Raw genomic sequence first — 25682 nt, 5'->3', positions numbered from 1 at the left:
ACGAATATCAGGTCGTGATATTTCTGACGCATTTCTGAAGTGTTGTTGCATTTGCCATCAGATTTGTTCTATTTAAAATCCATCCATCTATTTTCTTCTGCTTTATCCGAGGCCGGGTCGCGGAGGCAGCAGTCTGAGATGCCCAGACTTCCCAATCCACGCACACCTCCTCCAGCTGTTCTGGGGGGACCCCAAGGCGACACCGATCCCGTCAGATATCGGTCGGTACTTGGATGGGAGACCGTCAGTATCCCGAGGGAGGTGACCTGGAGGCATCCGGAACAGATGCCCGAGCCACCTCAGCTGGCTCCTTTAGACGTGAAGGAGCAGCGACTCTACTCCCAGCTCCTCCCGGGAAACTGAGCTCCTCACCCGATCTCGAAGGGTGCGCCCACTGGCTGAAACAGTCCTCATTGTGCTTTTATCTGCACAAACCTGTGTGTGCTCTGAATCATCCACAAATCTTTTAAGGGACTATACAGTGTTTAAAAATGTTAAAACTAAAATCCTCTAAAATCCTGCACTGTCACTCAAAAAGGTGTTAATTTGGGTCCGAAGTCCGTCATGCACGAGCTTGATATAGAGGGTGCAGTTACACATAAGACCAGAGGTGGCAGTAGTGAGCATAAAATGTCTAACTTGCATCTAGCCCCTTAAACAGTGCGATGATTAAGCTTAATCTTTCATGAAATATCGAAGGTTTTCATACCTCGACCAAGGCAGTCAGCTATTTCATGCTTTTCATCAACAGAGAGATCCTTTTTCTTTCCCATATTGCTTGAGAATGATGGTCTGCTTAATAATGTGGAACATCCTTTTTCCGTAGTTTTTCCCTTAACTGGGCTTAACCTGACAACTAATCATCACAAGCGTCTGAGATTGATGTCAGTGATTCAAAGAGCCCTGATAGATAAAACAATGAAATACATAAAAATATAATCAAGATAAAATAAATAAAAGACACAGGGGATCACACAACTCCCGCGGTATTAAAACCCGGAGAATAAAAGTGGGTCTTGAGACGAGATTTAAAACACTCCACACACAGGAAATATATAAGAGGCATGCAGTTCGATAACAGAACACGTTTATAAGGGATGGCTGTGTGAAATGATGATATAAAATCAAATAGTGACATTTTCTCTGTTACCATTTTGGTCATACAATATAATATTTTTTTTCTGTTTGATGGAGCTCTACGCTCAAAGACACTTTTCTCCACTTCTGTCCTCCTGTCAGTCAATCCTGTTATCTTCTAATTGAGTGAACTGTGCAAGGCTCCGAAAGTGCGCCATTTCAGTAGGATTTTCAATAATGAGTGATAGAAAGTGACCATATTAGTAGCAGTTACCAAAGATGCCATACGTTTTGGCATCTTAGATTAATAAACAGTAATATAATTTAAGAAAGAACCTGAAACCGTGCCTCTCACTCCCTGATTGTCAGCACTTGAAGTATGATGGCTTAGTTAGTAGTTCAAGCTCATCGTCTACTTCGAAAGACTGCACACATAACTGAGAAAACAATATTGTCTTGCGAATGTTCCAAGGCCAAACAGGACGATCCTCTGTGAGCTGTCCCCCCGCAGGTCCTGCCTGTAATTATTCTTAAGTCCAGATTTGTTGAACGCAGTGCAGTATGCAACAGCGCGCACTAATGGCTGAAATTACCAAACAAATGAAGCCTGCAGTCCAGATTAGCACAGGGAGAGCAGTCTCAAGGCTTAATCGAGCTGTTCCCTCAGTCAGTCCATCTGCTGCTGCGTCTGTCCGTGTTTCCTCAAACCAGACCCTGCACATCTGAGCACTTTCCTAAAAAATACCACACACACATTTATAGATCGGCAAACTTCTTAGAGGATATCACGATTACGGGGCTACCTGGTTTTCCCCATGGTCTCTCATCCAGGTACTAGCTTCCAAAATCTGACGTGACCGGACTTTCACAACGTGGTATGGGCGCAGCATCTTAGCCCACATACCATAACGATATACTGTACAGCACCAGCACTATCTTACCATCTTACGTGAAGTCTTGCCCACTGTAGCTTCCTTTGTTGTTTTCTGTGTTCTGTTGTATCATGGCTACCGTCTAGCTGGATATTTTTAGTCCAAAACACAAAGTCACTGAGGGCCTAAATTTGTAGGGGGAGATGTAAACTAGGTCACACCTGTAATAGACTCTGCAGGTGAGCTGGGAACAAGGAGAGCCAAGTGTGGAGGAGACCTTGGCAAACATGGAGCACTTGGACCCAAGAGGATGGACAAAAAGTTAGTCGCTCTTTTTCGTGGGGAAAATTATGGCATGTCATAGTTTTCACAATTTCAATTTGACCGTGATTTTTGTACAGTTAACACTTCTAACCTATCTGCTTCTTCACTTCACAGTGATTGGGTGAGCCTGCCTGTCACTCTCTCAAAGCAGGCAAAACAGGAGGAACGTGTGGGGACGTGTGTTTTGCTGCACAACATGAGAAAAGAAAATTATGAAATTGATGTTACAATGTATTGTCTGGCGTCTTGCGGTGTGACGGATATTGCGTCACCCATTACTGCGGTATATCTGTGCAGCAGGACGCTTATTGTGGCATCACAGCGGTTGCCATAAAAGCATGAACGAACTTCAAACCTTTGGAGTCACTTGTCTCACGCAGGAAACCGGTGAATGGTCACAGCTTGGGGAACAAAACAGCGATCAAAGAGGAAAAATGGCTGATAAAAGCTATGCAGCCACAGCCAGGCTTTGTAGCGAAGGCAGGAAGGAGACGTGTTTGCTTTGGAGTTACACAATTTTCAGCCACAATGTACTGTTAGATGATACGCAAACTTGAAAAGGAAAAATAAATGGTCGAAGGTATTTTGATGCGACAGGCTGTACTCATAACAAGGCAGAAACTCGCTCCAGCAAACACAGATTACATCGCAAAATGAAGCACACTCTAAAATGTGCAACCAATTTCACTGAGCAGTGCCTTGCAGAAAAAACAACAACAAAGAATTTTGATCAAAAGCCGCCATCTTCAAAAAACAATTGTTGATGCCGCCCCATTGAGTCATACTGATGTTTTTCAGGGGGGTCTTGACTTGGTCTTATAGAGTGAGGAGGTGGTTCCCAAAGCTACCAGAACCACTGTTATATTGTAGTTCTGGGATAAATTACACATAAAACTATTTGAGCAGACATTGTGGAGGAACATTACTATTAGAAATGGTACAATACCAGACTGAGAAGTGAATTGCTCCAAAAATAGTAAGTTATCCTCAAAAAGCACTGAAAAATGTGACAGAGAATTCAATGTTCAATTGTGTAAAAGGTATGCACTTACCCAGAAGTTGTTCTGAAAGACAGCCATCTTCTCTCAGAGACTCAATGCTACAACCTGCAAAAAAACAAAAAAAACAAAACAGCAGCCTTAGACGTTTCGGACTCCACTTTTTGCCCGTGTGTTTTTCCCTTCAGCACACTCAGCCTTTCTCTGCCCTCTCGGCTCTCGCTACAAATTGTGAGCTATTAGTTTTCTATAACAAGCTCCTGGAAAGAGCTTCTCTGTAGGAGGGTTAGCCCCGGGGGGAGAGGTCCTCAGAGGACAGGGGATGAGGAGGCAGAGAGGAAGACTGACAGGGGACGTGGAGGAGGTGGAGGAGGAAGTACACAGTGATGGATGAAGAGTAGGCAGCAGAGGGGAGCAGATGATCCCCCCAAAGGAGAGCGTCGGTGTCTGGGAAATAGGTCACAGCCGATCGGAGCTGCTGTGATTGGGCAAACCCAGCCAGCTCGCACATCTGCTGTGGACCTTGTGAACGGAAAAATGGAGGAGGTCACGTATAAATTAAGTGGATTTAATGAATGTTTAAATTACAAAACAAAACAAAAATTTGCAAATGCCTCGGGTATCCAAACTCGTGGACTACACCAACTGGCCCTTGCATAGCTGACCCCATGCTCTGGTCAGGCCGTAGACACTCCCTTCTATCACACTGAGGTGTTGTTAGCCTCACAGAGCGCTCTTTTCAGGGGGTCTGTAGGTGCGCTGTTTTGAGCAGACCTCCCTGCACCTCGGCATCTGGCACCTCTAACCTTCACACCCTCACTCACCTCCACGAACACAAACACGCGCACACACATCACACATCCGAGGGCTTGTTAATGAGTTCCACAGCGGGATGTGGGAGGAGAGCCACGGGACGCACCCCAACACCGAGAGACAGAAACCCTTTGCCACAGAGCCGGGAGGTCCCAAAGTGAGCACGCGATGATCTGAGAGCGATCTGTCAAAGCATCCCCCATGATTTTAGCCATAAATCATAGGAAGAGTAGTTCCTAGGACTTCACAGACTGTTTATGAAAACTTGTGTAGGACAAGTATGATTCCAACAAGTGCAGCTGTGCATCAGTGCGCTCGCTCGGTGACAGCAGTAGTTGGGCTGAGCCTGACTCAAGTGTCATTATTACAGTCATTCACAACTTGATCAATGAGCTGAAGTTAGGCTGATGTTATAAATGTCTGATACTGCTCCACTGGCTCTGAACAGAAATCACTGGTTGTTAAAGTTGGTATGGTTTTGGTATTATAGTGCACTTAAATGCAGTGACATGTGCGCAGCTGAACACAACGAACGAGGGTCCTCCAGCGGCGAGCCAAAGTCTAGACAGGAAAATGAGACTCATTCAACTCATGAACTGAAGTCTCAAGTTTTTGAGTCGTGGGCATCAGTCTGAGAGTCAAGCTCTACTTTAACACTAACAGAGTGATAGCGTTCTTGGTAATGCGGCTCTAGAACGCGGGGTGTGAAGGGAGATTGTGGCGCGAGTGTGCAGGGCCACACATTCACGAGGACCTGCTTCTCGTTCTCACGGGGCAGACATATAACAATTCCACTGAGGTTTCACATGTTTTGTGAGCACCCTCATGTAAGGACCTCAGCACTCCCTAAGCTCCTCCTAGGACAAATGTCTGAGCACTGTTTCTGCAGCTCTGAGAGTTAGGGTAGCATTAGCAGCGCCCTGACATGCTGTGCCCCCGCTGCAGCTCACACAGAGACAGAGAGGTGATGAGGATGAGCTCCCTGTGGCACAGAAGCAGATTGAGAATGCCATTCCCTTCATGTCTCTCTAACACCGCAGGAGCAGACCGAGGGAGAAGTGGGACACACGCCGACTGACCTTCATTTAAACCTGAAAAATTAAACGGCCAGACAAACTGGAGTCCCTGTATGAATGAATAATAGATGATACCTTCTAAGAAAATGTCAGTCTCCATAGAAAAGCAGTTTAAAAAACTAAATATCATAGACTTGGGGGTCATTGTTGGCAAAAGCTTTATGCTTTTGTTCTTAGACGTAATAACAGTGGTTCATTTCATAACATAAAAAAACAAATCCAATGCTTCACATGTGTAAATTCAAGGACAGAATATCTTTTGGCGACACCTTTCTTGAGTCATAAGGAGTTTGGGAAGAAATGTAAATTTTTAAATGCTTTGTAAATACTAGGTAAAGCTTAATCCTAAATTGATCTGTTCTTTTTCTATATTTCTTCTTCAACATTTTCTCATCCGCAGCATAGTGCTGTTCACTCTGCCACTTTGTTTATAATAAATCATGTCTGATCTTGTGTGCGACAACAAGTTAGACGAGAGTGAGAGCAAGAACAAGCTGGGACCTGAGGGACATGAGGGAAATGAGCAAAGGAAATTCACCAAAGAGTATTCTGCAGGTGTACAGAGTTTCACATAGGCAGCAGCGGTTTTCAGTAGCCCCCCCGCGGCCCCGCGCACTCACCTCCGTGGCCCTCCTCTTTTGCCTGGCAACTCACAGATGGCGCACATGAAAAATTGGGACCTGCGTGAGAGAATGATGAGCAGTGAGACAAAAGCCCTCACAACAAATGGTGCATCCAACCACATCAGCCAGTTGTATTTCCCTCCAGGTTTTCCACACAAGACAAGAGCGGGATGTCACGCAGACGTCTCTATGAAAGGTCAAAACTGAAGCTGACACCTGGAAAACGTATGGTTAACTGCTGCATCACATATTGTATGTGGCATGCATGCTAATGTTCTTATCGTAAAGCTGAAAAGGGCAATAAAAATCTCAAAATACAGATAAATACGAGAGACTGAAGTCAGGAAGATCCAGCTGTTTGGATCGATTTGAAACTTTGAAACATTACTGCTCATTGTTATTCAAGGATAAGTCCCTTAAGCTGTAATCAAAGTTTCAAGTCAACAGCAGTGCAGTTTCAGAAGTGTGTCAAATGTAATGATGCAGCTGGCCACATTAATCAGAGCCCACAGAGCGGGCAGAGAAAGTGGAACAAAAGGCACTGAGCTGAAGAAGCAGAGGACAGGCAGAGGTGAGGCGTACAAAGGAGCCAGCTCAGCCCAAAACCCGAGAGGAGAGAGGGGCACAGCAACAACAAGAACACAATCAGGACGGAGAAATGAGCAAACAGGCTGAGATGAAGAGGATCCGAGTATGGTGATGGAGATTTCGGTTCGGGTTCATTTCATTTCATTTTTCATTTTTTTTATTTATTTCATTCATTTAAAAATGCAACAGCAGCATTTAGCATGAATGAAAAGGAGCAGAAAGAAGTAAAAAACTTATAATGTCTGCCCCTAATCAACACAAAATCATTTGCCTTTCTTTTTATTCAATCATTTTATTTTGGACTGCAGATTATTAGGATCCGTTGATGATCAAGTCTTGGTTGACATGTTCCGTGTGTCTTCAGTGCTACATCGAGCAAAGGACGACAGATGAGAACTGGCCTCTTGGTAAATTTTGGCATGAAGTCGCTCATTGTACTGAGTAGTGAAGAAATTGTGGTCAGCCACTACTACTAAGGTAAATTTCTTACTTTTAAAACAACACAATGGAAACTAATCAGCCATAACCAAATCATTTACAATAAAGTACTTTAATTTAAATTGCCGTGTTTATTAAGCTTCCATCAACATACAGACTTCTAATATTCAATTTTGTTTAAAGGTGAATTATGGAACTTTTTAAGCGGAAAAAAACAAACTTGATATGTGAGCGTAATTGACCTCTTTGTGATCCAGCAGCTGTTTGGTGCTACAACGCTCCGGGATCAACTGTTTTGTAGGTTTTCTGGTGAGAGGGTCCGTCAGTAGCGAAAACCACTTGATGATGGGGGCATCAAAGAGGCCACTGTGATGGAAAGTAAAAGGTCAAATACTCACTAATAAAAAGTTTTTTTTCCTCCTAAAAAGTTCATCTTTAAACAGTTGATGGGCAAAATGTATGTCTTTTTTTGTCTTTTTAATGAACCAGATGCACTGTGGCCTTCAAATCCAAGTGTACGGTGTCTTTTTCAATTACCGCACGTTGACTGAGCTTGATAACTGCGTAAACTGCGTGCATTAGCACTATTTATCCATCCCTGGGTTGACAGCCCTGAACTCCACTGCAGTGCAGAGGTATGGGGCACATGAGGATACAGTGATGGACAAGGGCGCGGGGCAGCGGCGGGGTCACTCCATCGTCTGTCCACTCCATTACTTTTAACGCTGATTTGGCCGAGCGTGGAGGAGGACACATCATTTAGTGTCAAGCTAAATTATCCCTGCCTCTGTCCCGGGCCTCAGAGTGGGATGACTCAGCGTCTCTGCTGGGGATGCTCTTCTACATGTGAAGCTTAGAGGACAATTAGATGAGAGTGGGTAGAAATGATCAGTCAGTGAAGTGCCAATGATCCGAGGCAGTTTGAGAACATGTTGAGTACATGATGTAGACCTCATCTTTTAATAGACGGTAATTGAGGCCAGTTCAAGTTTCACAATTAAAGTTGCATCATGAGTAAGAGTGTTCAGGGAACTAATGGAAAATGACTGGCGCTAGTTCAAGCCAGTCAATGACATTCTACAATTTTCAAATGCTCAAAAAATAAAAACAAAATAGAAGTCAGCTTTGTAGCTTTTGGTGTACATGGATACATGGAAAAAATGTTAAAGCAGAACAAAGTAACTCATGCCCCTAGAGGCCATAAGCCCCACTGCAGGTGTCGTAGCAAGTTGCGTTTTTTTTACTCATTAATTGTCCGTGAGAGTAAATACTACGCTGACAGAAAAGACAAAGGGAGAGAGGGATATTGCACATCCAAACACACAATGGAGATCTTTTTTTTTCACTCTAACCTGGCTGTAAATACTGTTTAAGTAGCCTGCAGTTAGCTTTGCCCATTAGCTTCTTCTTTGTGATTCCATTAGTGTGTACCAGGAGAGATGAAAGACCCCCCAATCATCCCATTAACACTTGTATTACCCCCAGAGGAACACCAAAAAAATGTATTAAGGTAAACAAGTTGCTTAGTACTGCTTTAACAAAGAAATACCCTTTTTCTGCATTTAATGTCAGGAATGGCTTAATGTGAACTATATTATTTCAAGACCCATAAATAAGCTAAACCTAATTTCAAAATTAACACCAAATACAAAAATAATTTCACTCTTTGACAGGACCTCATTGGTCATAGCTGGAGACATATTTTGACACAAAAGAACAGTAAAACCCCTTGAAATGAGGTAAAACCTAACATCCAGTACTTCACAGGGATGAAATTATAAGCACCTTTCACAGCTTACTGACTCGGTAATGCCTGTGTGGTGCTGAGTGAGAATGAACCTGTCCTCTGCCTCTACAGCAGGACAGTGACACGAGCTGTGCCTGACACATCTCACCGTGTGACTATGGTGACCCGTGCATACGAGTTCCACATGGATCCCCCGACACATGGCTCATCCCACTCACTGACGGCACATGCTTTACATAAACATGATCGTACTGTTAATATCTGGACCTGGGCCCTGATCATGATCGAGAAATATGGAAGGAATAACAATTACTCTGAACATTCTTTGTCATAAAGCCATCAACAATCATTCAGCCTCGCAAGAAGTTGTGCTCAGGGAATCAAAGCTGAAAAGGTAATGAGCGCATCCCCGGCAGCTTCACCATTACCCCATGTGCTTAGTCACTTAATGGGGAAAGACTTTTAGATGCTTTTAGATGCAGCCAATGCAAGGAACAAGAAGGCACCACAGAGGAGAGAGAGGCCTATTGTCTCCAGCCTCTCAATGTGCTTTTGTCAGAACACTTTCCAGTATCACAACACCGGGCTGAGCCATCACTGTGTGGACAGCAGCACGTCAACAGGGGACATTAAATGAAATGGCATCAATGAAGAGAATGGTTAGGCACTTGTTTGAGTGTTTTACGCTAATGTTGAGCTACTGTGTTGACTTTGTGACCAGTTGTTCTGATATGGACACAAGTATTTTAAGACTGTAGGTTGAAAGTAAAACCATTCGAATTATATGAGAATATATGGGCGCAAAAAAAAGACCAGTCCAGAATTGTTTTGATCCCAGAGACGACCTGCCAATATTGAGAAATCGTCATTGCTTGATTGAGTGCTTTTCCGTTCACACTGATGTAAAAGCCTGACCGTAAAAATCAATAAGCTGCTGTTGTACGTGCTCACAGGCTCAGAGACTTACCTAAACAGGAGCTACTATATTAGGGTTTTGGGGTTTAAAGTCATGTTCTAACTCTCTTCCTCTGTGCCCCATTTCGGAGTGTCGAGCCATTATTGAGTGCTCTCCAACTTGTAAACAATAGGTAGCAATAAAACCTTTTGGGAGACGTATTTAAGGCATGGAAAATACTCGCTGTCCCCTCCTTTTAAAACATGTTGAGAAGCACCTTGTACATCAGACTGAGTGACTGTTTTACATTCTTGTAAATCCACACTTTAGGGTTTACAGATCTATCCTTGTTGATGATTGGTGATGCTGCGTTTGTAATCTTGTCATTACTGAACAATGAACACTTATTTGCACTTGCTTCCTAACTTGAAAGAATCTTAAAAGGGAAACCCCCATGCTGCTAATTAGCCAAAAAATCTCTCTCGCTCCTTAAACGTTCGCATACTTTTGGAGCCAACTGCAAACGGGACAGCATTGGAGTAATGTGTCAGCCAATCGAATGCGTCATAAAAGATTCATTTAGTTTGAAGGGCTGAAAATGAATGTTGTGATATGAGACAAGGCTTTCAGCTGCAATTCCAATCAGGTTTTTGTTTACAGAATCCAATCTATAAGCGGTTTCAACAAAAATCATTGAACTGGGTGCAGTATTTATTGCTACAACGCTTAACCAAATGGCCTCATATCTTATCCTGCCCAAGGATACTCCCATCTGCTTTGGAAACCCTGACCTCAGGCAAAAGCAAATGTTTTATCAAGACAACACGCTACACTTTGTAATACAAGTAATCTGAAATATTAACTCATCATGTCACAAGTCAACTCCCCTAATACCTCAAGTGGTCCTAATATTAGCAGCCAGACGTGTTGTGTTTGTTACGTAACAGGTTAGCCGTCCTGCTTCCCGCCTCATATTTCCTGCTCCCGGCTTTTGCCCTGCTTGGCCGGGCCGACAGCAGGGCCCTAGCCTACATGCGAGAGGCTACACATGCATTATTCATATTCAGCTCCATATAATGTGTTGACCGCTGGCCAATCGGGACGCTCGGACGCGGAGCGACAATTAGGACCAGTAAGGGGATCCGGATGGCTGAGGAAAGTGGAGTCAGGTGGGATGAAGAGAGAGAGAGAGAGAGAGAGAGAGGGGGGGGGGATTCCTGACGATTAGCTCAGGCATGTAGAATTGTTGTGGTCAGTTCGACAGTCCAGCGTGCACAATAGGAGGCGATTGTTGAGACGTAAAGTCCTTGTGGCATCAGAGTGCAAGCAAATCTAAATGCAAAACAGGTTCCTCTATCTGCAAGCCTCACCTTTTATGCCGTGTTCAGTGCTGAGGTGCGCATCAGATCAGGTACACAAGTTTCATTGGCTTTCAAAGAAGTAATGTCATTAGATTTGGAAGACTATGAGAGAAAGCCAGGGTCCTTATCAGCTCACAAGGAAGAGAATATAATGTTTGAGAGAGTACAGGACTTGGTTCGGCGAAGCAAGCGTTTCATAACCCAAAACTGCTTACCGATAAACGCTGGAGCCTCGTTTGTCTTCAGAAAGGTTCCCAATCAACAGTTGTACTATAGATCTTTCAGGTCGAGGATGTTATAAGAATTGTTCTAATCCACAAAGATACAAAGCAAGACGTTCTAAAGCAAATGGAGATTAACTAAAAAAGAGTATTCTGTATGTCTGTGGGACTTTCCCGGGTTCATTTGTAGTACTAATTTTGGCATTCAATTATGATCGTATACACAAATTCCTTATGTAAATGCATGTGGATTACTTCCTCTAATAAGAAGAACCAGTAAGGAACCAGTGGAAAGTCGTACAGTCAACTACGCCACAACTCTGTAAACAACTAACCAAAATAACCATGATTTGACTCTTCATTTCATGACAAAACATTTATTAAGTAGTCTAATTGCAATTTTGCTCACTAAAATAAGCACCTATCCCTGCCTAAACACGACACGATGATGCAGATGTTTTTGCCAGTCAGCCCAATGACTCAGTGGATCATTACCGATGTAACTTATCATTAAAACAGCTCTTGGAAAGTAAACAGCATCGTGAAGAAGGAAAGGCCTGCCTCCTGCTAAGTTAATGCACTCCCTTGGTCTATAAAAAGCTGCTTATTTTGTGCACATAAACACGCGGCGAATCTTACCTTCTGTAGAGAGTAATAAATTTGCTGCAGTGGCACACACAGACAGACTGGCAGATGGTGAAATAAAGCAAAATGTCAAAACTCAACTTTAGGGGAATTCCTCTGGGTTTACTTTTGACGAGAGCTGAAGGTGGCTGACTCGCTACAAATGCAAAAATGCAGCGCACCAGTATATCCCAACCAGGAGGGAAAAAAAAAAAAATGAAATGATCAGCTTGGACAACAAAGATTTCACTTCTGATCAGCAATGTTACATGAAACAACAAATGTGCACATCCATCCATCCATCCATCCATCCATCCATCCATCCATCATAATATAGCCATAGCAGGATTTAGGATTTAGAGTCAACTTTTTTTTTTGCTTATCAATTTCAATATTTCACGTGACATTCACATATCACTAAATTAAGCATTTTTGGTAACTCAGTTGCACTTGGTGTTAAAAGTTTGAGAATAACGGCAACTAATAACTATTCATAGGTTTGTGTGGATTCATTGGAACCATGAACAATGAACTTTCTTTCTTTCTTTTTTCCTTTAAGGTACCCATTAATATAGTATTACTTACAACTTTATCCACCATGCTGTGAGCTGGACTCTCTCCCTTCCCCTTACTGTCACAAACAGTGGTCCCCACCAGCCTCATGGACACTGGACTAACATATTTTGGGTTTGACAGCATTTACACAATTTCAATTCTCTGTAATTTGTATGTTTTATTTGGATCAATCAACAACAAAGTTATCTTTACTCTTTTATCACCTAAATAAGACCGTATTGACACATTAAGCTATGCAAACTAGGTGCAGACAGTGCAGAGATATAAAAAATAAAGTAGGCTACACCTGTCAAGCTTTGACCCACCTTGGTTGATGGTAGGCTACTCCACAGATGCTCGGCTTCTCTGTTAAATTACATCAAAACCATGCCCCTCATTTCATTTGAGTTCAACACATTTCCTGAGCTCGTGTTTAAACATCATCATATGCCCCATGCGGAGCTTGCTGCTGCCAATTTCAACAATCCAACAATGTCACAGCGTCCAACTCGTAATAACACTACCCTGCGCGCCAATTCGTCCCAGTTGATTTTAATCTCGTCTCCAAAGGTGAAATGAACAAGTTATTACCTTAACATACTCCGGTGGTGTCGCTCTTATCGTCTTTTCCATCTGCAGACTCCACAGCCATGGCACGGGGCAGACCTGGTCACAGTGTGGTCGCAGACTCGTAGTAGTAGAAACCTCCAGCAGGCAGTTTTCAGTCTGCCCTCACGGACCCGCCCCGCTCAGAGCCCATTGGCTAGTTCACCTGTCAATCACAGAGGAACGAGTAGTAGGCATAGCAACCGTGAAAAGGCGGGCCCGGAAAAGCATAAAAGTAGCTCATTGGTAAACTTGGTAAACGAGGTAAACTCCCACACTGTGGTGGTTCACGCTGTTGGCTTTGTTTTTGTGGTGAAAATGATAAATGAAAGGGAAGAAAGATTTAGCATTATTTTAGATAGCAGCCTACTTTTATTGTCGTTGCTTGCTTCCTGCATAGTGCACAACGCTGCCACGCGGGTTATAACATGTGCATATCAGCATAATATCATTTTGGCTGAGTGGATGTTTAGCAAACACTCCTAGGTTAGAGGGTTTTTTTTTTTCCATAACCTGCTAAATGGTAAGTTTAAAGACACTTTTTAAACACATTGATTGCGGATTATTTCAAGTTGTGTTATGTTGCTACACCATTAGAGCAACTAAACTCAAATGCTGATATTTAACCAACATTTAACATGCATCTATGATTTGCTCACAAACAAACAATGCTATTTTGCATTAAAATAGATACATATATAGAGGACCTAGCAGATTTGAACCTTGAGTTTGGTTACCTGTTGTTGAGATGAGCTGGTGATGTCCCGCTCCCAGTAAAGTTAGGTCTAAGGAGAAGTGGATCCACTCAAGGCAAAGTTATGTTTTTAGAGGTATTTTTCATCAATTAAAGCACCCTTGGTGTAATTAATGCTCATATTTTATTTCATATATTGTGTAAAATGTTACAAATTTTGCCTTTAAAATGCAGATGTTGTATTACACCTTGTGCATTTGAATGAAGTAGGATTCTATGTAGGGCTGGGCGATATATCAATCAATATATTTTAAATGAGATATGGAATGAGCCCATCGTGTATATCGGGATATTTCAAATCCAGATAAGCTATTAAGTTAACATAAATAAACAGGTCATCTCAAGCTGATTTTTAAAAAGGTTTATCTTAAACTGAGCACTTTATTTTGTTTTCTCTTTATATATAAATGCTGCCCTATAATTTTATTATATAAGCTATTTTTATTATTATTTTTTTATTTTTTATTTAAATGTGCACCTTACAGAGCTTTGTTATACAGTGTTTATGTTTACATTACATAGTGAATTTTCAATAAAACTACTCGCTGGCTTTGACTTTAACTTAATATTTAATTTACACAGCTCTCACTTTGCGGAAAAAAATATCGGGATATATATCATGTATTGATATTCAACCTAAATATATCGGGATATGACTTCTGGTCCATATCGCCCAGCCCTAATTCTATGAAAGAGATATTTGGCAAAATGTGCTTTCAACTGTTAAGAACAGGCTTCTTTATATCCTATGCCTCATTGGCACATCTCCGAAACGTTTAATCATTTCTATGCACCTCAACATAAGTCTCAGCCAGTGCTTAATTTATTTTAGTGTCAGGAACACTTTTGGATTAATGTAATGGTTTTGGGGAAAAGGCCAAAACAGTTACCTGAACACTGTCATTAAACACCATTATGTCATCTCCTCTTTGTCGGATCCTTTACCCTAAAACACTGAAAGATGGAAAGATGAGGGAATGTGTTCTCCCAAACAGGTGATCAAATCAAGCGCTGGCCTCAGCCAAAAAGAAGCACAAATAATGTAATTGATTATTCTATTTATATGTAAATGATTTTTGTTTTTCTATTTTCCTTTTTTAATTACAGCAATTCAAGGCTTCTGTCTGCCTCGCCAACCTTTGACTCTGTGTATGGTCGAAGAAGCACATTTGCCAAAGGTCATCTCATCTTCAGGTGTTTTGTATCTATGGGGAATAGCACATTTCATGCAGGTGAGAAATGGCACACAGTTCAGTGAAACTCTAGTATAAACGCATATGACAGCCAACTGAGTCATCAAAATACAACGCTGAATACAGAGGGTGGCTTATGCATGTAGGCTCGGAAAGTTTTCACACTTCTGTCTTTCAAGGATTTGAATTTAATTACTGGAAACAAAAGCGCTGCAATAATAGAAAAAACATGGAAACATTTTATATATAAATATTGTATACCCTATACTACAGGGGTTGGCAAGTTTCCTTGGTGGAGGGCTGATCTTCTTCACTGTAAAACAAGCCTTTTTTTCCCCAAAGTAAAGCAAGAAGAGGAAAAATGTATGTATTTATATCTTGAATATTGACAAACATTGAAAACCTGATCTGTTGCGCATTTAAACAGAGGCATGTGAATACTTCCTCAACACTGTATTTTGTCTATTATTTATAGATCTTTCAAATATTCAATTCAGTGTTTGATGTGTTGGCACCTTGAGCCTCCCCAGTGCGGTGCAGTGAAACCTCTGCCACACACAGCTGCTCTGACTCACTGTTCAGATCCACGTGTCCTTTTCTCTCAGATGCTGCATGCTTCAAAGACCAGGGGAGGGGGAGTCCACCGTCGGATGTTTGTGCCCCTGCAAAGCTTTGAAATGACAAGGTGCAATCGGATGCTTCAAATTTGCAGGAAAGGTACACTGCTTTTCCTGTTGCAGTTGAGATGCTTATTGTCACTACTTCGAGCTTAACACATATATACAGGAAGGAGCATGTAACCACAAAGCGAGACATTGTCAGCACTATGCAAATGACTAAGATTGCCCTCGGTGTACTGTATCCAAATGTTATCTGATCGCCTGCTGAAATCAACGATACTCCTTTGACCGTTATTTCCAGGAGAATCCATTTTAATGAAAAAGGAGCTTTCCCATTGAATGCTCATCAGTTGCTGACACCTGTTGAAACTCTATTTTTATCCTGAGAGGGCTCGCTTTACCCTGCTGTTTGTCTCCCCCTGCAGGTGTGTTGTTGCCACGACCATTTTCGACATCATCATCAACATGTAGCCTTCTTCATATGAGTCTGACAAAATACTACTTGTAGACTCTGTAGCTGTTTGAGGGTACAACAAGTAGCTCAGGTAGACCAAGTCTTTCGAATCCTGGCTCCTGCAAGTGTGCGTTGCCGTTGTGTCCTTGGGCACTCATCTTGCATCCGTGTACATTGGTGAGTGAATGAGAGTGTGAAAGTGAGTGGTTCCTTCATGCAAAGTGTATTGTTTGCACAGGTGGAAAAGCGCTCTGTAAATATAGGCTAATTATCATTTGCCAGTATTTTTTTTATTAATGTAAATGTTAAACATATACTTGAAATGTAAAGGTGCATTATGGAACAATTGATCCTGGAGCGTTCTAGAGTCGACTGTGATGGAAAGTAAAGGCACTAAGCCAACCACCCATACAGCCCCTGCGTCACTTAAAGATCATGCATTCATATACTTTTTCCCCCCACGTGTCCAGTTCCACATGATGCACGTTTAAACTTTGATTCATTTTAATATTTCACATTGAGCTTTTGTGACTCGAATTCATATTCACAAAGGAAAGGGTAACTAAATTACAGAATACTTCAAAAAATACTGTGTGATGAAACTAATTACGTTCTTGAGTAAATGTTTCATAGTACTACCCATGCCCAGTAAAAAGAAAAGACATGTCTGTGAATGAAACAAACAAACTTTCAAAACTTGAAACCATCCTTCAGTGCTCGTCAGTGCACCCTGTCAGGAGCAGTGGGCGCCCGTAGAGCAGTGCTTGAGAACCCATCTCCAGATCATGAGCCAAATTTCAGAATTAAACCCAATCCCATTTGATGTGCCAACTGTGGGGCACCATCTGAACTGCGGCTTGAGCAGACTGTCCGCTCACTGCTGCCAGTACAATACATCTTAACTGCTCACAAACAGCACACGCTTAATGATTGAGTGAATATGAAGATTTCCTCTCTGCTTTACTCCTTTATACTGCACCTCATGTACCGGTTTTGAAGAAGCATTAGTTGGCCTGTTCGATGATTTTACAGCGTTTTTTGGTTGTTCCGCAGGTGTTTGCCGCTCAGTTGGAGTGAGACAGTGGGAGGTGATGGTGGAGACTCCTGCATAGAAGAACCGCCTAACCAGTCCCTAACAACGGAATCACAAAACTAAGGTAAAGCTGCAGAAGAAAAGGCATCAGTTATGGACTTGTAGTTTCTGAAAAAGGACGCATAACAAGATCTCTCTCAACCAGCCACAAGGAGGTGCACCAATCCCACTTGAATTCTATTTACAGTCTCTGAGACATTCTTGTGTAACTGAAGAGAAGTGACAAAGTCCTGTTAAATCCTGTTTTGCCATCGGTGCAAATCAAAATAATATGTGGTTTTGGCAGAGCTCCCGCAGAGGAAGTTGTGTCTGTGCTTTCACTGCTGTTGGTAGTTCAGATCCTGTTATCATTATAGCCTTAGCGTAAGCGCACTAATGAGCTCTCTGTGGTGGCCGGACCATGACATGATGGAGAAATGTCACCGACATGTTATGGTTAGTCAACATGTCTGACCATGCAACCACACCTGAACGGCCGCTGAGAACACAGAACATCATAATAAATAATTAGTCTTATATAGCGTTTTTCCAAACGCTCAAAAGCGTTTTACAATTTTGTGCATTATTCATTCGCGCCATACTTGGTGGTGGTAAGCTACTATTGTAGCCACAGCTGCCCTGGCGTAGACTGACAGAAGCGAGGCAACCAGCGCCATCGGCCCCTCCGACCACCATCAACCATTCACTCACTACATTTACCCAGGCTTCCTGGTGTTCCCAAACGGTCTCCCATCCAAGTACCGACAAGGCCCTTCCCTGCTTAGCTTCCGAGATCTGATGGGATTGAGCAGAGCAAAGGTGGTGTGGCCTACCATGTATCTACGTCAGTTCATCACCTTCTCGAGGTTCAATCCTGTTTTGTGTTCGACCTCCCAACAATAAGGCTGGAAGCATATACCCCAGCCTGAACCCCTTTGACCCCATAGTGGCATCTTCCTGTTTCTCATGTTTCTTGTCTGAGCTGAAGTTCGTAAACACATCAGTCACGTTCAGCTGATTGCAGTCATTCTGTCTATAAGTCACTATTTACCTTATGTAATAACAGTCAGAACATGTTATTGTGGAAAAATATTTGTGTCAGGAAACAGTGTCGTATAGATTTTCATCAAATGCAATGACATGTTTTGATCATTACAAAGGAATGTCGCTATTTTTTATAGTAAATTTTATTGTAAGACCAACCGTTTTTTATGAACATTTAACATGTCTGACCCACAGTGTATTGTATGTGTTATGCTATAGATGCTATAAACGTTTTACTGTGTTCATTATTTTTAATTGCTTCATATATGTGGAGACAACTGTTTTTACAAGCTCGCCCGCAAAGTGACTGTATGTATGTACTTTTCTGAGTTTCCAAAAATAGCAAAGGTGGGTGAGTAGAGTAGCCAAAATATTTACTCAAGTAAGAGTAACGTTGCTTTAAGATAAATTTACTCAAGTAGAAGTAAAAAGTAGTTGCCCAAATATTTACTCAAGCAAGAGTAAAAAAGTACTTGGAGAAAATTTTACCTGCGTACTGTGAGTACTGAGTAACTGTTTGAGCGTAAAAGTTTGATTCATGTTTCAGTCGTGACAAAAAGTATGAGAAACACAACGTGAAATAATGTGAAAATTGAAATACTTTCAAAGAAAATCCCATAAAAAGCAAAAGAATCATGAAGAATTAAGTAAACAAAACACAAGATATATTTGCCACTCATAGTGACACGACTTAAAAAATATTTTTTACTCAAGTAAGAGTACAAATACTTGATTTAAATATTACTCAAGTAAGTAAAAAGTACTATTACTTGCAAAAGTACAGTTAATGCATCGATTTTATATAGCGCTTTTCTGGACACTCAAAGACATTGCATTATTCATTCACTCCATCCCAAACGGTCTCCCATCCAAGTACAGACCAAAGGCAGTATGGCCCGTTATTTAAAAAAATTACTTCAGTACATTTACTTGGGTGAATGTAACCGAGTTCTGTCCACCTCTGGAAAAAAAGCACGATACAACATGTATGTACTATTATTATTAGTTCATTTGTTTGCTCTATCAGCAAAAAGCAGGAAAGGAAAAGTATTGCTGAATTCACTATGTTTGGACTTGTTTAGGCTTTTATTACTTGCCATCTGAAAGTAAATACCTGCAAAAAATGCAGGGGCTGAGATGGGTGAGTTGGTCAGATAACATTGCTGCAGGAAATCCTTTCAAGTGTCCAGATCATTGTTGAGCGCGAGTTTCTCCTATATTGAGATTTTGGCCTCTACCTCCATCTGAATTTTCCCAAGGCATCCTATTAGGACACATCCTTGAATGCAATAGCTCCTATAATCTCTATGACTACCCACTTTTTATCCTACGTAATAGCTGGGAAAAGCTTGACAGACTTTGACCGGTGGGTGTATTGATTTGTCGTGTCCGGTTTGTGACTAGGTAAATCTCACAATGTGTTTTTTTTTTCCATTCGAAGGGAGTGAAGTCATCGTCTGCTTGGCACAAACTGCTGTTGACAGTCGTCCAGCTGCGTCTGAGGAGCCTCCCTTTCTCCCCGTGACCTCACCGCGTCTTTAACGCCGTCAGACCCGGCTATTAACGGTAAGCGGGGCCAAACCTCCGCTGGGTGTTTAAAAGCAGCGGAGTGGCAGAGCACAAGATTCACATACAAGGGCCAAGGACGAGTAAGCAGTGAGCAAGGTAAGATGCTTTCACTATCCAGGTGTCAAAGCGGCACCACGGGGGTTGATACATGTCTGTTTGGGTTTCAGATTCAGGATGCCTTCATGTGGACTAGCTGCTGTTGTTTTGTTGGCTGGTTCCCTGACATTTGTTACAGCTCAGTGTAAGTATTTCACAAATTTCACCAACACATTGTAGTGCAGTGTAATAGCATGGGAATAGGATGGCTTATCGCATAGTAACGATAATGCATGTTTCAGGCCCAATGCCATATTTTAAAGTAGAATGACAGGCGTATCGTTTCCATGAGTAATTATCTTTTTATTTTTTACATTATTTCTATAGTTTACTATTTCTAATCATTATAGGAAAAAGAAAAAACAGTGTTGACTGTTTTGCAGATAGTGAGTTTGAATCCTATTTGAATTGCACATTTAAGTTAGCTCACAGGGTAAACTTTTGGCCATTGTAACAGAGAAATCCATCAAATAAATGTTTACATTTAAAAAAAATAGAATTCAGATTTTCATGTTGTATTTATCTATTTATGCTTTTTCTGCATTTAGATTTGGATATTCTGCAAACTGCAAATATTTTCAGAATGTGATGAATGAATTAATTTACTGTATTAAACAGGATTTTATGATCAGGATCTAGTATCTAATGTCTAATGGGGATCTTGAAGGAAGATTTAAAAGAAATATATAATTTTTTTTACAAGTAATGAAAGTGGGAGCGGGTCAATTAAGCTGTTAGTTGTGTCCAAACTCATTCCTAACTTTTGTAACACATTCCTTGCTTCCAAAATATTCACAGGGCACTCAAACCAAGAATTCTTCAGCCAGTGCTTTTAGTATGTTGCAATAATGCATGTCATTTCTAGAGGCAAAGTGTCTCGCACTACACAAGTTTGATGTATTATTATTATAACGTGTGTGCTCTTTCAGCGACTTGTAAAGGGAGATGTGGCATGGGCTATTACCGAGGCAACACGTGCCAGTGTGACTACAGCTGCCTGGGCTACGGAGAGTGCTGCAAGGACTTCGAGTCTCAGTGCACCACCAGTGAGTGACGCGTCCTCATGCCCGTGCCGCACTGCAAACCGATCACAGGGTAACCCTTCCTGTTTTTGTGTGTCCGGCAGAGGACTCTTGCAAGGGTCGATGTGGGGAGACGTTCAAGCGCGGCCGGCTGTGCAACTGTGATGCCGACTGTGCCAAATACAACCAGTGCTGCGCAGATTACAAGGATCACTGCGATCAACCAGGTAGGACGCGAGCAGCACCGCCCGCATGCCGTGGGTATCATTTACTGAGCATGCCCATGCCCATAATGTTGCCGGATAGTTATGGGCATGTCAGTGGCCAGAGTTTGAACAGGCCAACAGTTTTGTAAATGAATACCACTTTTCTCATTTCCCTGACTGTTAATATCACATTAAAAAAAAGTAAATATAATGACTGCATAAGCTCTCAGTTGTCCTCTTTGATGGGCTAGGATTGCTCCTCAAAATCCAGACTTAAGTTAACTATTGGAGATGCTAAATCCCTTTTTGCTCTATTACAAGTGCAATGAGAGAATCCATTACAAACTCGAACCTATGACCTTTTGACAATTAATGTGAAGTAGATTCCATTTTATTTATGCTTTAGTTTAGTGCATTGCTTTTCTGGTTTGATTTGGATTTATGCACAGTTTGATGCATTATTTAGGCCAATTTTGATGTTTTAGACTCAGTTTAGTCCTGGTTTTATCTTGAACTCACTGATGGTACTTGGAAATCCAAATGCTGTATACAGGATACATCATGTTGTGAACAGTTTAAGAACCTTAAACTTCTGATTCTTGGTGGATGCTGATCTAGCGATGAGAACTTGACTGACGGAACAAAACATATGCCTGGAAAAACAGGCCATATCACTTCAGAACTCGACAGATTTTGGCATAGTCCCGTACAGATACTAACCTACAGACAGCTGTGATTGTGAGACATGACATTACATGCAGAAAAAGCATGGCTACATGTGAACGTCAGCCTCACCTCTCTCAGCCGTCATCTTACTTTGTAGACATAGTGCATGGGAAGCAGTCGTGTCGTCTCCTCCTATGGTGCACGTTCCGTCAACTGTAGCGAACAATGCATGCAGCAATCTGTGCATTGAGTTAGAATTGAGACTGCACTGAACATATTTTGTGCTGATAAACATCCAGAAGAAGTAGATGGTGTGGAGAGTGTAGCAGCGCCAGCCAAGCCTGCTTCATGTGACATTAATGTTGAGAAAAAGCCCACAGGTACACAGACTATGATGGCAAATGTTACTCACTTCGTTCACTACCAATTTAACGGTTTCACTTGAGAACATTTCTTCTGACTCCCCTCACAGATCCCACTCCCGAGGCCACAGAGCAGCCAATCGAAGACCCGCTCACTCTGAGTGAAGGCAACGATCCAGGTCAGTCCATTAAAGACACGGACTGTGTAAACTTTATTGCCTCACTTTGCGGTTTGTTACTCACTCTACCTCTGGGATGTCGAAAGGCTGTGGCACAGTTTGTTCTGGGACAAAGTTTGTCCTGAAAGAACCAAGAGTACAAATCCCAACAGCAACACGGAGTAGGAGGCAAAAGGCAACGATTCAACACAAAGAGGGAAATTGCGGACACCGCCAAACACGGCAGCTTTAAATCCAGTCCAAGACTAATGAATGAAAGTGGACGGAAAAGCCGCTAGATCCGTGTAAAAACGTGGAATACATGACAGGACTTGGCTTATTGCAGAGTCTGTCATTTGTGAATGTTACTTATAAGGACATGTGTCACTAAATGCCGTGCTTTATGGATTTCTACATTTGGTAGGATTAGCACTTGATGTTAAAACTGTTGCTCTTTACTACCTGAAGGTGTCAATCCAAGCCATAGCACATTTACCGACAGTGCCAGTGATTTTTACTCACTCTGCCATTTCTGTGACCGTGTTGGTTCAGATGTGTTTTGTTTGTTTTGTGAATTGTCCTGTGTGTGCCTAATCCATAGTCACCACCAGTTTTTATCGCATCATTACTGGAAATGCAGTCACCAATTCACGGGACTTTTGACTTTGGACAGTTAAAGAAAGCAAGAGTTTATATAGAACAAAAGATAAGTAATGCAGTTTTGCTTTCCCCTCAACAGGTGATACATTTTTCCCAACTGTCAACCCCACGTCCTATCTACAAGATGATCCTGACAGTGGTAGGTAATTCTATGCTCGGCGCTTTTAGACACTTGCCAGAACTCATCATTAACTCATTTGCGTTCCATCTACAGTCTCCAAACAGATCTTCCAAACCAGCCCGCTCCCAGAAGCCTCCAGTGGTTCCCCTCCCACTGACTTGCTGGAGGACCTCACCACAGGGCCTCCTCTGCCAGACCTGGACGGCTTTGCGATCCCCCCAGAGCCGGTAACAGCCAGTGCGGAGACGACCACTGTGCTTCCCGAAGTCGAAACAACACCAGGGCCTACCACTGCTGGCCCCAGTACTGCAGAGCCGACAGCAGGCAGTACAGGTAGGTCATCTTCCACATATTAAGCTTCAGCTTTTACACCCCACATTACTAACATCCTTCTTTATCTGCAGCTGCTGATGACACAACCATTGCTCCAGAGCCAACAACAGAGGTTCCCATCGCGTCCACTCAGCCGACGTCCGAACCCACCACAAGCTTCACATATCTCCAAACAGAACCAATGCAAACAGAGGCTCCAACCACGACTTCTGAGGCAGCTTCACCTTCTGCCGAAATGACGACTTTGGCCCCTGAAACGACGAAATCGCCAGAAATGACAGAAGAGACAACTACGCTTAAATACGAACCCTCCACAACACCGGAGAACATTCAACCTTCTACCGTGAATGAGGAAACCACTACAACTCCAGAAATGACCACGACAGAATCGCCAAATCCCACAACATCGGCGCCGGTACAAGCAGTGTCGGAGATGAGCACATTGGCCACTACAATCGCAGAATCAGAAACATCTGCAGCTACAGAGAAAGATGTCACCCAGAGTCCAACGGGCTCACCCACGTCGAAACCAGCAGAAAAGCCACGTCCGGAAAAGCCCTCAAAACCGGAGCTGAGTCCTGAGCATAAGCCTGTGCTGAACGGCCTGGGTGAGGATGCGGATTACCAGGCTGGTAAGGAAGAAATATGTGTCCAGGTTCTGTTTTGTTCTGACAGCCTGACTAAAGAAGATGTGTTTGTGTAGGGTCTCCGAGTCACCCAGGAAGCTCCCTTTGTAGTAATGATTTTCAAATATTGTTGATTGAGGTGAAGACATTTCGCTTCTACTTTTGACTGGTACGACTGGTAAAACGCACAAGCTAGAGGCCCATTTAAAGGGTTTTTTTAAGTAAACAAGGAATAGATTTGAAAATCTCTACAACGAAACATAATTTTAGTGAAGCCAGTCAATAAGGAAAGGAATGACTCTTAATGGTGGTGTTTTTGTTGTTAGGAGCTGAACTTGACCAATCCTTTGTAAAATGCGAAGGAAAGAAAGTGTAAATGGAAAGTCTTCCTCCGCAGGACTCCAGGAACACCAAATTGCACCAACACCCTATAACTCCTGTGATTGCTGTTCACGTCATGCTGACAAACCGCTCTCTGTAATAATGTGTTTTCAGATGACAGCAACGACACGAACCTGTGCAGTGGGCGGCCCATCAGCGGAGTCACTGCGCTCAGTAATGGGACTGTGGTGGTCTTTAGAGGTGGGTATGAAATTAAAGTGTAGAGTCCGTTTATTGCACAGGATAACACAAGTAGAAATGTTCTGTAGGAGTTTTTGTAGTGGGTAGGTTCCTGTTGTATTAAGCTAAACTGTAATCTTTCTCCAGGGCACTACTTCTGGGTTTTGGACCCCAACAGAGTCCCAGGTCCGGCTCGTGGGATCACTGAGGTGTGGGGCATCCCCTCCCCCATCGACACAGTGTTCACCCGTTGCAACTGCCAGGGCAAGACCTACATTTTCAAGGTATGCTCAAAGCCAAAATAAAAAGACTGTGTTGTTATATGTCTGAGTGAAAGACAGTGTAAACCAGATTCAATGTCTCTGCAGGGCCCTCAGTACTGGAGATATGAAAATGATGCCCTGGACCAGGGCTTTCCGAAAGTCGTACAGGCTGGCTTTGACGGGCTCAGGGGCCACATCACAGCTGCCCTGTCTGTACCACAGTACAGACAAAGGAAAGAGGCTGTGTATTTCTTCAAGAGAGGTGATCCGCAAAGCCCTTGATCTCTCAACATTCAAAATGCAACACGGTACTACTAAAATAACTTCCCTGTCTTTAGGTGGAACTGTTCAGAAATATGCTTACCAGTTTGGCACAAACCCATCGTGCGGCAGGAAAGTCCACCATGCCATTTACACACATGGAAACAGGATAGCACGACAAATATCAGCACAAGGTACTTTTCTCAGAGGCCGTTTAAAAGAGCTAGTTACTAAATGAGTCATGGGTTGGATGAGACCTCTCGTAAAATGAACTGTCGTTTTGCTTGTAGTGTCTCGTCTGGAACCTGCCATCAGCTACAGGACAACATGGAGAGGCTTCCCCACCACCATCACCTCCGCCGTCTCCATCCCCAATAAGAGAGAGCCCGAGGGATACAGCTACTATGTCTTCTCTAGATGTAAGCACACCAATTCGGAATGTGGCATAGCTTTGTTTTTGGAATGGTACCGTTCCCACTTTCAGCTCAATAATGTGAAATAGCCAATAAAAGTGTGGGGTGTCAGGGTGGATGTTTGGGCAGCTATTGAAGCCAGTTTGGGTGGGACGGCGCTAACGAAAAAACAGTCACTTCTGCAATTCATCGTAACTTTCATAAGCACACGTCAGCATACTATTGTTCATATCCTTAAGTGCTTTGTTGTTTTGCAGCAAAATCATACCGAGTAAGGATGGACGGAGAAAGGCCCGTCGTTGCTGCCTCGAAATCCACCACGTCGTCTCAGAGCAATGAAGTCTTTAGATGTCCAAAGAAAACATCTCGGATGCAATGATGTGCTTCAATTTTAAATTGTTTATTACAAT

At 42.5% G+C, this 25682-nt stretch overlaps 2 protein-coding genes across 2 annotated transcripts in view; one reads left to right on the top strand and one right to left on the bottom strand.

The window, feature by feature from the left end:
- fcho1 (FCH and mu domain containing endocytic adaptor 1) overlaps nt 1-12917 on the bottom strand; it is a 45199-nt gene extending 32282 nt beyond the window's left edge. The window contains exons 1-3 of the mRNA XM_079574425.1: nt 12804-12917; nt 5781-5840; nt 3326-3379 (exon numbers count right to left, since the gene is read on the bottom strand). Of these exons, the coding sequence (XP_079430551.1) occupies nt 3326-3352 (27 nt within the window). The 5' untranslated portion in view covers nt 3353-3379; nt 5781-5840; nt 12804-12917. The remainder of the gene's footprint in view (nt 1-3325; nt 3380-5780; nt 5841-12803) is intronic.
- Nucleotides 12918-14689: 1772 nt separating this feature from the next.
- Nucleotides 14690-25658, top strand: prg4b (proteoglycan 4b). Its single transcript, XM_079575423.1, has 18 exons — nt 14690-14804; nt 15371-15450; nt 16893-16996; nt 19397-19620; nt 19692-19765; nt 20550-20666; nt 20747-20869; nt 21814-21894; nt 21987-22055; nt 22774-22833; nt 22909-23148; nt 23220-23780; nt 24270-24356; nt 24483-24619; nt 24704-24860; nt 24937-25053; nt 25150-25278; nt 25530-25658. Exons 5-18 carry the CDS (start codon nt 19699-19701, stop codon nt 25649-25651), a joined length of 2067 nt encoding a protein of 688 aa, XP_079431549.1. The 5' UTR covers nt 14690-14804; nt 15371-15450; nt 16893-16996; nt 19397-19620; nt 19692-19698; the 3' UTR covers nt 25652-25658.
- The last annotated feature ends 24 nt before the right edge of the window (nt 25659-25682 follow it).

This window comes from Gobius niger (assembly GCF_951799975.1).
Source record: "Gobius niger genome assembly, chromosome: 17".
Classification (NCBI taxonomy): Eukaryota; Metazoa; Chordata; class Actinopteri; order Gobiiformes; family Gobiidae; genus Gobius; species Gobius niger.
The sequence above is the reverse complement of the archived record's forward strand: the minus strand, read 5'-3'. Positions and strand labels throughout refer to the sequence as shown.